This window comes from Mesoplodon densirostris, chromosome 18, assembly GCF_025265405.1.
Source record: "Mesoplodon densirostris isolate mMesDen1 chromosome 18, mMesDen1 primary haplotype, whole genome shotgun sequence".
Lineage (NCBI taxonomy): Eukaryota > Metazoa > Chordata > Mammalia > Artiodactyla > Ziphiidae > Mesoplodon > Mesoplodon densirostris.
The window spans coordinates 48229917-48242648 of record NC_082678.1 but is presented as its reverse complement, the minus strand read 5'-3'; the positions used below and the strand labels follow the sequence as shown (position 1 = coordinate 48242648).

General features: G+C 46.1%; 1 protein-coding gene across 1 annotated transcript in view; it reads right to left on the bottom strand.

Moving 5' to 3' along the window:
* Window positions 1–12732, bottom strand: part of PITPNA (phosphatidylinositol transfer protein alpha) — a 41037-nt gene that overhangs the window by 5452 nt on the left and 22853 nt on the right. The window contains exons 8-10 of the mRNA XM_060082027.1: window positions 10826–10903; window positions 10555–10665; window positions 9091–9213 (exon numbers count right to left, since the gene is read on the bottom strand). Of these exons, the coding sequence (XP_059938010.1) occupies window positions 9091–9213; window positions 10555–10665; window positions 10826–10903 (312 nt within the window). The remainder of the gene's footprint in view (window positions 1–9090; window positions 9214–10554; window positions 10666–10825; window positions 10904–12732) is intronic.

Below are 12732 nucleotides of genomic sequence, written 5' to 3'. Positions count from 1 at the left end.
GATACTCTCCTCCAAACAGGAAAGTCTGTTTTCTGACACCAAGCCAGTATGTGCTTATTCCTAGCTCCCCCTAGAATGCCTCTCCCTGTAGATTTTGCTCAAAACTCACTTTCCTGAATGATATCTTTAATAGTGCTCCTATAACTTCCGTTATCCATATTAATTAATATCTGTTAATATACTATTTTATAAGGGTTCAACAAATTCAAGATTTTTCAACATAGCAAATCTGTTAAGGATAAGGGCACTGTCATATTTTTTAAAAGACAAGAAGTTAACCTTGTGGTGTTAGGTTGGAATGGGAAGTATCTGTGTGATCATGATGTGTCAGCTAGATACAGAAATAACTACAGATGTTAAAGTCCCCCAGCTCCATCCTATGAGAAAGTCTGGGAGCAGCAACGCCCCAACAGTAATGAGCATGTTCAGCACCCAAACACCATCCTCCACTAAAGGAACCAGGGCTCCCACGTGATGCAGCTGATTCTAGGGCTGGTCACAGAAAGAGCAAGATGAGCCTGGAACACCTTGCTGTGCTTCAGGTGAACAAAGGTAACTTCACCAGAACTGGACAGAAAGGCAGAATACAATGAAAAGAACACCAAAGTCTGTGACGTTTCGGCCTAAAATACAGAAACTGGATCTAATCACGCAGAATCACTGGACAAACCCAAATTGAAAGACATTCTACAAAATGACTAGCCTGTAACTTGCACAAATGTCAAGATCATAGAAGTCCCAGAAAACTGAGGAGCTGCACCAGACTGAGACTAGAAGGGTGCAGTGTGTGATCCCGGGTCGTACCCTTTCCTTTAAAGGAACGGGTTCTCCGGGTTCAAGAGTATACAGGAGGGGAGCTTCCCTGCTGGCGCAGTGGTTGAGAGTCCGCCTGCCGATGCAGGGGACACGGGTTCGTGCCCCGGTCCGGGAGGATCCCACATGCCACGGAGCGGCTGGGCCCGTGAGCCATGGCCACTGAGCCTGCGTGTCCGGAGCCTGTGCTCCGCAGCGGGAGAGGCCACAACAATGAGAGGCCTGCGTACCGCAAAAAAAAAAAAAAAAAAAAAAAAAAAAGAGTATACAGGAGTTCTCCGTATTCTTGTCATTTTTAGTAAGTTTGAAACTCTTTCAAAATAAAACTTTTTAAAAGACAGAAAAGCACTCTTTAAATGTCTGCTCACTAATGACCATTCATGTAAATTTTCAGTAATCAGGGAGGCTAAGATTTAGTATCATGGGACCAAAGCTCCTTGGGCCTCAAGCAGATCCTTGTATACCCTGAGACTCCACCACCTGGCTTTAATTTACTAACGTGAAGCCAGGTCCTGTTTTCCTACTGCTTGAAATAAGATGCAACTTCCCATCAGGAAACACGATAGCTTCCTTTACTCTCAGAGACAAGGTCCCCCCCACAGAGGGTGCCACTGAAATAAAAATGCATTATTTTATTCTTATAATGAAATGCTCTAAGAATGCTTATTTCCTGTTTCCTGGGGCCTAAATGACACAAGAGATTTTATCTGATGTTTGTAGTGTTCCTTGGATCAAACCACTGCAGGCTATATATATACATACAGTCGAGGAACATGAAAATAGAAGCTCCAGTCCTGGTCTGTTTTTAGCAGTGGTTTCCTCTAGGGAATGAGGCCGAAGGTTGGAAGAAAGGGACTTTTATTCATCTACTTATTTTCTTTATTTATTTGGACTTTTATTTTTTAACATTTTTCTCTATCTTTTGAAAACTGCTTTTACTATAAGTATGAAATACTCCTTTACTTAAAGAAACTTGTAAAAGTATCAATGTCAATTTCCTGGGTGTGATACTGTACTACTGTTTTGCAAGATGTCACTGGGAGAAACGGATCTCCTCTCTGTATTATTTCTTATACCTGCATGTGAATCTTATAATCATCTCAAAATAAAAAGTTCAATAAAAAAATAAAGCTAGTAAAAAACAAACAAACAAAAAAAACAATCAGTTTAAGACACTGAAAAGTAATCATAAACCAGTTAGTTCTGAAAGTGCACAGATATGAGGTAAATGTGGAATTGTTTTTAGAACCTCTCTAGGGACTTCCCTGGCAGTCCAATGGTTAAGACTTCGCCTTCCAATGCAGGGGGTGCGGGTCCGATCCCTGGTCTGGGAGCTAAGATCCCACCACATGCCTCATGGCCAAAGAACCAAAACATAAAACAGACACAATATTGTAACAAATTCAATAAAGACTTTAAAAATGGTCCACATCAAAAAAAATCTTAAAGAAAAAAGAAAAGAACCTCTCTAGAAAGCCACTCTATAAACAGATTCAGCCTTTGGGGGAAGAAATTTGGCAATAGGTAACAAGAGTCTTAAATTCTCTAATTCCACTTGTAGGAATTTATTCTAAGTAAATAATCCTAATTACCCAAAAAACTGAGTGCATAAAAAATTGTCATCACAGCATTATTTAAAAACAGTGAGAACCTACAACAACATGAAGGAAAATCCAACACAGGGTGATGACAGAGTACAGAGCAATATGTACACTGTTGTTAGAAACATGTATGTGAAGAAACTTTTTTTTAGCAGGAAATGCTTTGTTACAATGTTCAGAGAAAAAAGAGAGAGAACCACCCAGGCACATGGAGTACCATCATAGCTAAGTAAAAGTGTGCACGAATTCTTAAAATGGTTATCTTTAAATAGAGTACTTATCTTTAAATAGCGTACTTATCTTTAAATAGAGTACAAGTGTTTTTTTTCTTTCTACTTTTTACTCTTTTCCAAAAAATGTTTAATGCTTATATATTACCTTAATATTGAAAAATGAAACTATTTAAAAAGAAAAGAAAGCTGCTCCTATATTTCAAGATGCTGGTCAATGTTGCAGGTGGTCTGCCCTGGGGTCAATCACTTCTGGGCAGGGCGAAAGGAATTAAGACTCCACAGACAGGGATCCCTCGGCCTCAAAAGACCTAGCTTTGGGCTTCCCTGGTGGCGCAGTGGTTGAGAGTCCGCCTGCCGATACAGGGGACACGGGTTTGTGCCCCAGTCTGGGAAGATCCCACATGCCACGGAGCGGCTGGGCCCATGAGCCATGACCGCTGAGCCTGCGCTCCGCAACGGGAGAGGCCACAACAGTGAGAGGCCCGCGTACCGAAGGAAAAAAAAAAAAAAAAAAAAGACCTAGCTTTGCCCTCTGCAGGCGCTATGGGAATCTCAGATTCCAATCTCCCACAGCCCAGCAGGTGAGCTAGGCACTGAGTGGTTTCTCTTTATCCTCAGACCTTCTGTCTACCACAAACCCAAACGGGAAACTAGGATGTAGTGTCCTGCCAGGCACTTCACTGCATAGGGACACTTATACAATTGCTGCGTAACCGGTCCAGAGTTTAAGACTTAAAATCTAAAACTGATGGTGATCCATCAGTCAAAAAGCCATAGGATGGAGCAAAGGCCCTCTTCATCAAAGTTCAGGTGATGAGAAAGGGACAGGCACATTCACACACAAGCGAACAGACAGGAAGGCCGGCTACACGGAGGCTCAGAGACAGCTCCCAGGGTGGGCCAGCAGAGCAAGAGCGCCATGTAGCCTCTCAACTCCATCCCAAAGTACAAAGTCCAGAAGGAATGGGCTATGGAGGGATCAGAGAAGCCAACAGATTTAGAGAGGAAGACCCACAAGGGAAGGCTGGGGAAGAAAATGCGGCAGGATCTTAATCGTGTGTTCTTTGCTGTTTCTCAGCAAATATTCTAGACAGTCCAGTAAGTAGGGAAACAAATTTTCTTAAAGTTTTTAAAATGAGTCCTCTTCTCCCAGTCTCATTATCTAGAGTTAATGACCAAGGCCCAGGAGGTACCTATTCTCTGAACTAGAAGGTATCCTTAACTTCTCTGAAAGTAATACCTACGGCACAGGTAGCCATGAGCATTTCATGACCATACATGTCAAATGTTTACCACACATGACAGGCACATGGTAAGACCTCAATGTTAGCTTCTCTTAATAATACAGATATGTTATTGTAAGTCAACTGTACTTCAATTAAAAAAATAATATAGGGCCTCCCTGGTGGCGCACTGGTTGAGAGTCCGCCTGCCGATGCAGGGGATGCAGGTTCGTGCCCCGGTCTGGGAGGATCCCATATGCCGTGGAGCGGCTGGGCCCGTGAGCCATGGCCGCTGGGCCTGTGCGTCCGGAGCCTGTGCTCCGCAACGGGAGAGGCCACAACAGTGAGAGGCCCGCGTACCGCAAAAAAAAAAAAAAAAAAAATATATATATATATATATAGATATGTTTATCACCACCATGTTCATAAGACAGTGAGTTCCCCATTACAGGAGGTGATCAAGCACAAGCTGGTGGGAAAGCTGCAGAGAGGACTCAAGCATTGGCCATATAATTGGACTAAATGACCTTTAAGGTGCCCTCTTCCACTTTTGAGATTGAGTTTCTTAAGATCAGGAGCGAGGGAAGGAGGGAGAGCCACTGTTCCCCTACAGGCACACATTTCCTGACATTTTTGTTTTTAGGGAAAAGGACTAATCTCTCTTTTTAAATAATTAATTAATTAATTAATTAATTAACTTTTGGCTGCGTTGGATCTTCGTTGCACGCGGGCTTTCTCTAGTTGCGGTGAGCCGGGGCAACTCTTCGTTGCGGTGCGCGGGCTTCTCATTGCAGTGGCTTCTCTTGTTGTGGAGCACAGGCTCTAGGTGCACGGGCTTCGGAAGTTGTGGCACGTGGGCTCAGTAGCTGTGGCGCACGGGCTTAGTTGCTCCGCGGCATGTGGGATCTTCCCGGACCAGGGCTCGAACCCGTGTCCCCTGCATTGGCAGGCAGATTCTTAACCACTGCGCCACCAGGGAAGTCCCAGGACTAACCTCTTGATCTCATTTCTCAAATCCTTGAGCCTCAATCCAAGAATGGTGCGTCCACCCCCACAGAGGGACAAGAGTTATGGCAGTGGTGACTGTGGCCTTACAGTGACCTCTCATAACTCACAAAACAACCCACCCACGCCAGACTACTATGCATTGGTTTAAAGAATAACAGTCATAATTTCTCTGATTTTTCTTTTTTTTTTGGCCGTGCCAAGCAGCTTGCAGGATCTCAGTTCCCCGACCAGGGACTGAACCCAGGCCACGGCAGTGAAGGCCTGGAATCCTAACCACTAGGCCACCAGGGAACTCCCTAACAGTCATAATTTCTATCACAAACTTGCAGTTAATCATGGCAGATTGAATACATGCATTTGTTGCTATTCCTCCCCAAAACCCTACCACAATGACAGTAAAGGAATAAAAAAGATAGAAAACTATAAAGACAACAAAAACAGAGGAGACAACTACAGATAAAGAGATGGAAATGGCATTCCGGAAGATGAAAAAGGATGGATGAGCAATGACTGATCTGCAGAGCAGCAGGGGCTGCCGGTGGGGAGGGGACCCACTGGTGCTGCAGGTCACCCAGAGGCCTGGGAACTGGCAGCACCAGGTGCCTCTAAAAGTGGGAGTGCAGCTAGGGGTGAAAACAGGTGACTTCACTGAAAGTGGGAATAAAGAACCATTTGGGCCTGGCATGCCCTGGTGTTCCCTCCCCCAGTTTTCACAGTCAAGTAACGCCCCCTTCCTGCAAAGCCCAGGGATTCACTCTCTGGAGGCACTGAGGTCTTGAACTCAGGACCCCAGGCTGAGCTAGGGGTGAAGTAGGCACGATGCAGAATACAATGGGATTAAGTTAGAGCCACCCCATGGCATAGTGAGCCCACCAGGACCCTTCTTCAGCTCAGCTCCCAGAATGCTGGCCCTGACCATCTCCATGAGCAAAAGACTGGGGAGTCCTCTCAAAGCAAAATGAGCAGCCCAAGAAAAATAGACTCAGGATCCTGAAGTGGGGGACCCCAATGGAACCACCTGATTACCCTTCAGTAAGCCCAGCCACTGACTCAGAGAGCTTCCAACCACTTTCTGGAGCTTCACTCTTCACTTTGAACGGACAGCCAAGGACCCCCAACCCCCAGTCATTTGAGGGAAGCCCCTAACAGAAAACACAGAGTCCCATAGGAAAAAGGAGCTCAGAGAAAACAAAGAATGTTCAGGTGGCAGATATCTCAAAGCCAAACAAGAACCAAAACCCGGAGCTTCAGAAAAGGAAAATGATGCAAGCAGAAAAAAAGAAAAAATACTTAAAAAAAGAACACAGCACAAGAAATGCTTTAAAATGTCTTAAGTTCAACAGAGGAGAGAAAAGTTAACTTCAGAAAACCTCCCCTAGGAAGGAGACGAAAAAGGAGACACAACAAGAAAATTAGAAAATCAATTCATGAGGTCCAACTTCTAACTAAAAACAATCCAGACAGAGAACAAAGAGAACAGAGGGGAGAAAATGATGAAACAGGTAACAGGAAAACATTTCCCAGAACTAAAGAGATCTTTAGCTCAAAGTGCCCACCGGGTGGGAGCAAAATGAATGAAAGTGAACCAACATCAACTACATTATTGTGCAAACAACCCAACCAACCACCCTGCTGAGACTCAAAAACTTAATGACACAGAGAACTAAGCTAACAAAGAGAAGGAACACGGTTCGAACTTCCTAACAAAACAAGAAAATTATCCAAGGAAGGAATGAAGATCAGAGTAGATGAAAGGGTTCAGTTGGGAAAAAGAATGACAAAGGTATAATAATGATAAACGCTGAATGACCAGTTAACCCCAAATTGTGACACTGAAGGATGGAGAGGAGCGTGTGAGTGGTGGGTGGAGTAAAAGAGCTAAACCTTCCACAGGAAGAAGCGAGCAATTAACAGCTCAAGTTGAAAAACTGTGAATTAAGAGGATAAACCTATTATTTAGAAACTCAGAGGTAACTAACAAAAGAAACAACTGTGAGAACTGCAAGGGGCTACTTCTGGGGGCAGGACCACAGGGACAGGGCAGAGGAGGACGGCATCGTCCTCATACGCCTGGGATACTACTGCCTGAGTTTTAAAACTATAAAAATACTTGTGGAGGTGATGGATATGCTTTTGGCACTGACTGTGGTGATGGTTTCACGGATGTCTATTTATCTGAAAGCTCATCAACATGTACACATTAAATGGGTGCAGCTCTTTGTATGTCAATCAGACTTCAATAAAGTGTTTTTTTAATTAAAAATGAAAAAAGTAAAACTCTGAAAATAAAACTTTGATACAAATATTTTTAGAAAGAGGAAAAATAAAGAAGAAAGAGAAGTGAGCTAGAGGTGCAGTCAGCACACAAAGGTCCCATACAGTTGCTAAAGGGGTCAGAACATGTCCCCCAGTGGCTTTGCTTTCTCTTCCACTGCCAACTATTTAAAAAATTCCAATTCCAAAGAGGGTTTTCTGCATTTTGTAATTATCTTGGAGGACAGAGATCATCTAAGCTTTTGGCACAGTTATCCACAGAATGGAGAAACAGGCAAAGACAAGGGGTGGGGATTAAAAAAAGAACTCTCCGAGGACAAGTGCTCTCAAACTTTGGATCTGAGGGAGGCAGATCCAGTAAATGCTCAGGAGAGTTTTCCCAGCACCAAGAATTCGAATTCGACCCAAAGAGTGAAAGGCTGTCAGCAAACACTTCCATGACCCCAGTGTACTTCTGGCTGGCCTGTCAGGCAGTGGGCAGCTGAAGCTACAGGCTAAACCCCGAAAGCGCCGTGTTCTTCCATTTGGTAACCTGTTTCTTTTCTTTTTCTCAAGAATCGGGTGACCACAGGACTCAGGCCTCCCTCTTACATTGTTAGAATCGCCAGAGCCCTGGACATTAAAATCTACCACTTCCTGAAGATCCTTAGCAGAAGAATCAGGAGTTGTGTCCAAAATCCTGCCACTTCCCTGCCAAATGTACCTGAATGAATAACTAAAACATCTGCCTACAACAGGAACTAACTCAGCAAACCACTGTAACCAGTGAGTCAGCCCAGGAAGTGTCATCCTGGAGGGTAAAATCAAGGAAGGAAGAGCTCGCGGGCCCATTCTCCACCGAGACCAGCACAGCGCAGCGGGAGCACCTGTGTAGTGTGGGGCACCGTGGACCCAGGCCTGCGTCTCACCTGAGGCCCTGCTGGAGAGCCAGACAAGGCTGTGCAAAGCTATGCCTGCCAGACACCCAGGCTCCGTGCCAACCCTCCCAGGGCAAGGAGGGAGCAATGGATGGCAGTTCCTATGAAACAGAGCTTCCTACCTTAATTTTAGCCCCGAGAGGCAGGAGGGAGTCCCAAATGGCATTTAGAGGGAGAAGAAGAGACGGAGTGATTGAGTGCTATGGCTCTTCCCCTGACTGTATCAACTGCAGGCTGTGTGACCCTGGGTACGGCCTTGAACTCTCAGAACCTCTACCTCCTCATCTGAGAGTGAGGGTAACAGTGGCGTGTCCTCACAGGGGTTGTGAGAATCACAGGAGATGAGACAAGACGTGGAAAGGCCTTCAGAATAGTGTCTCTCACACAGCGGCTGCCTGAATGTTATTTACTGACCATCTCCTCAGAGTGAGCCTTGCAGGGAAGCAGCCCCAAATTCCCCAAATGAGGCAAGAGGAGTGTTAGGTCTTCAGGCTTCCATGGAACAACAGATAGCTCTCCTTCTGGGATCCATGCCACAGCCAAGAAAAAAAAAAAGGCAAAGGCTCCAAACTCTAAAAATAGCTCCTAACACCCTTATAGAGGGGTCAGTCCCGTGTGCCGCTCTTGTCCTCTGCGGATGACGTGCGTGGCATTCGTGGACCAGCCCAGCCTGCCTCCTTCCGGGGCCACCTCCATCTCTGCAGCCCAGCACCATCCCCCTGCAACCAGCTCTGAAGAACCATTGCAGCAACTGTATTACTCACTTGGCATTCAGCACAGCCCGCCATATTTGTCTCTCTGGATATGCCAAGACCTCGACTAGACTGCAAGTTCAAGAGCACAGGCTGCTTTCTTCCTTGTAGTTCCCATATCGCCTGGCATTAGACCTTACCCACAGTAGACGCTGACATGTTCCTAGAACCACAGGACGGTGCCCTCAGTGAACCGCCCTGGCATGACTCCGTAATGTTCACGGTTATCTAGGTGACAGTCCCAGAGTCTCGTCTGGCCTCCCACGTACCTCATCCAGCTGTCTCTTCGTCTCTTCTTCCATCCTTCGAATGTCGTCCATAGTCAGGTCAACCCACTTATCAAGCCAACAGAACAGCTGTCTGTGGAAGTTTGTAAACAGACGCCTCTCTTGCTATAAAAAGGAGGGACCCAAGTTAGAACTGGAAGGTGCAGGCCACTGCTGCAGCCCTGCGCCCCAAGACCTCTGTGCCAGTACCCACACTTTACGGGGGTGGGGGGAGTGATACCTGGCTGGCTGATCTGGATCAGCCCTCCAGTCCCTCAGGTCAGTGACCTTTGCCTCCATGTGTCTGAAGGGTATGGCCTCAAGTAGGGGAAGCCCCCAGGAGAGGGTTGGTGCCTACCTCACCGCGAGGCTCTGTGCCCAAAATGCTACCAAGACAGGCAGTCCACAAGTCAAGGTCCCAAAACAACTGTGCCAAGTTTCCTCCTTGTCTCTTGAGCCTAAAGCCAGGTTAAAACTGGCCAACAGCTATGAATGTTGCCCAATTTCACCAGACTCACACATCAGAGATAAGGCTATAGAAACTCCTTAGGTGTCATTTGGGCGAGTTGCTCAGTTTTCCTGGGTCTCCCATTTTTACATGTTATACTTTTGTTTGAGATTCTCTTGTTAAAAAAAGAAAAAAGGAGGGCTTCCCTGGTGGCGCAGTGGTTGAGAGTCCGCCTGCCGATGCAGGGGACACGGGTTCGTGCCCCGATCCCGGAAGATCCCACATGCCGCGGAGCGGCTGGGCCCGCGAGCCATGGCCGCGGAGCCTGTGTGTCCGGAGCCTGTGCTCCGCAACGGGAGAGGCCACAGCAGTGAGAGGCCCGCGTACAGCAAAAAAAAAAAAAAAAAAAAAAAAAAGAAAAAAGGAAAAAACTCCTTAGGTCTGTCTAGTTCAGTAATTCAGGGCACTGGAGAATTTGGTTCATAGTGCTTCTTGCCTTTTGGCATCAAGAAAAGATGCTGAGGGGCTTCCCTGGTAGTGCAGTGGTTAAGACGCCGCACTCCCTATGCAGGGGGCTCGGGTTCGATCCCTGGTCAGGGAACTAGATCCCACATGCATGCCGCAACTAAGACTTCACATGCCACAACTAAGGAGCCCATGAGTCGCAACTAAGGAGCCTGCAAGCCACAACTAAGGAGCCCACCTGCTGCAACTAAGACCCAGAGCAACTAAATAAATAAAAAAGATGCTGAATTTAATTTGTCATTTAATCACAACAAAGCCCCTTCCTGTTTCCTTCTTTTGCCTCAGTTTCCTTACCTTTCACATGTGGTACCCTTGGATGGACAGCATTAAACTGTAAGTTCAGTGCAAGGGGGAGTGGGGGGTCTGGGAAATGAAACCAAAATATCAAGCCACGTGGGTTGATATATGCCACGTGGGTTGTATGATCTTCTCTTGTCGGGCAAAACACCTCCCACCAACACACACTGGGAAGGCCTCCCACCCTGGTCACTTACCTTATGTATAAAGTTTTCCACTTTGTTCTGCAGGCCCCACCACTTGAACTTGACAGTAACCAGTTTGTATGCACACATGTATGGGCAGTCTTTCTGATTTACAAGTTCTTGCTGTATTAGAAACACACCCACAGGCAAGCAGTTAACTAAGAGGGCAGACCTCTGGATCCCCCTTAGCCCAGGCAGGCCATTCCCCTCCTCCATGGGGGAGATCCACACACACTGGCCCCAGTCCACCCCCACCCCCCGGTGGTGAGGGTGTGAACTGCACCTTCCAATTGGGACCCAAGGGTCCTCGGCCTGTTTTGATAGACTTAAATTTTGCTGGGTCTTCCTCTGCCTTGTAATCCTGAGAGGAGTTGGAGTTGGAGGGGGGAGGGAGAAAGAGGGGAAGGGGAGGGAGGAGGAGAGAGAGAGAGAGAGAGAGAGAGAGAGAGAGAGAGAGAGAGAGAGAGAGAGAGAGAGAGAGAGAGAAACAGATCAGATTTTCCACCAGAGTATAGTTCATACCATTCTTGACATTGCTGGCTCACAGAAAATCTGGGAAGGTGTTATAAACAAGATATAGAACTGTTTACATTTGCCTCAGAGGAGAGCTCTCTGTGATTTTGTCTGCCAGGGCCTGTTTTCACTTTTACCAGACTGTGTGAGCAGGAACGTATTTCCACTGTTTAAGATGGGGCTTTGCGGGGCCTCCCTGGTGGCGCAGTGGTTGAGAGTCCGCCTGCCGATGCAGGGGATACGGGTTCGTGCCCCGGTCTGGGAGGATCCCATATGCCGCGGAGCGGCTGGGCCCGTGAGCCATGGCCGCTGGGCCTGCGCATCCGGAGCCTGTGCTCCGCAACGGGAGAGGCCACAACAGTGAGAGGCCCGCATACCGCAAAAAAAAAAAAAAAAAAAAGATGGGGCTTTGCAACCTGGAGTGAACATTCATATGACCAAGGAAGGTGTTTTCAAACTACAGTTGACCCTTGAGCAAGGCAGGGGTTAGGGGTGCTGACCCTCCACGCAGTCCAAAATCCACCTGAAGTTTGCCCTCCGTACCCGCAGTTCCTCTGCTTCCTCGGATTCAACCAAGCACAGATCGTGTGGAACTGTATTTAATACTGAAAAAAAAAACTGCTTTTAAGTAGACACCCGCAGTTCAAACCCATGTTGTTCAAGGGTCAACTGTACAGATTTCTGGGTCATTTCACCTAAAACCCAGTGAATAAGAACATCTGCAGGGGAGGGTTGCATGCTTTTTTTTTTTTTTTTTTTTAACTCCCCAGGTGATTCTAAAACGGCAGCCTGAGCTGAGAACAACTGGCCGCAGTCATTCCTGAAATCTTCTAGACCCATCTCCCTCTGGCTTGTTTTGTTTTTGTTTTTAAACTGACTTGTTTTAATAAAATCATTATTGGAAATGTTCAATGTACAGACTTAATCCTCTTGTGTACTATCGTCAGTCTCCCCTCACTGATTTAAAATGCAGTCAGTGCTGTGTGTTAATTAACAGTAACAAAAGTTTACTCTTGGGCTGTTCCTCTGCATTGACTAATGTGGGCAACGAAAAGCAAACTCCTTATGGCATCTACTTAACAAAAATAATGAAGCTATCAAATCACACACATACACACACACACACACAATCATAAAGCGTTTCCCAAAGCTAAGGAGATTATTTATTAAATCTTCCCTGCCTCTGCTTCTCTCCACTCACATGAAACAGTCAACAAAATACTCAAAGCACCATACTTTTGGCTAGTATTTCTGTTTGAGAAATGAAATATCTGGTGATGTTCAGTTTGAGGAAATTCATCAAGCTGCACACTTATGATCTATTCACTTTGCTATATATGTTATACTTCAATAAAAAATTTTTTTTGAAAAATCCACTAATCTTTTGAGGGTAAGGGTGGGGATATTAGGCAAAGAAGCAAAGATGGCTTTCATATCTATTTGGGAATGCACAAAACAAAATATCTTAGTCACAAAGAGTGACTCCAGGAAAGAGGTATCACACCCCTGGGGTACAGAGAGCAAACACTTATTCCCTACCAACGGGCAGAGTCAAGTTCCTGTGCCCTGATTCCAACAGGCCTCTGTCAAATAGGGAGAGTACTGAATGGGGGAAACCTAGTCCTTTACTTCCCTAAACCAATACCTCCCGGGCAGTGAGCAGGACAGACCTGGTCC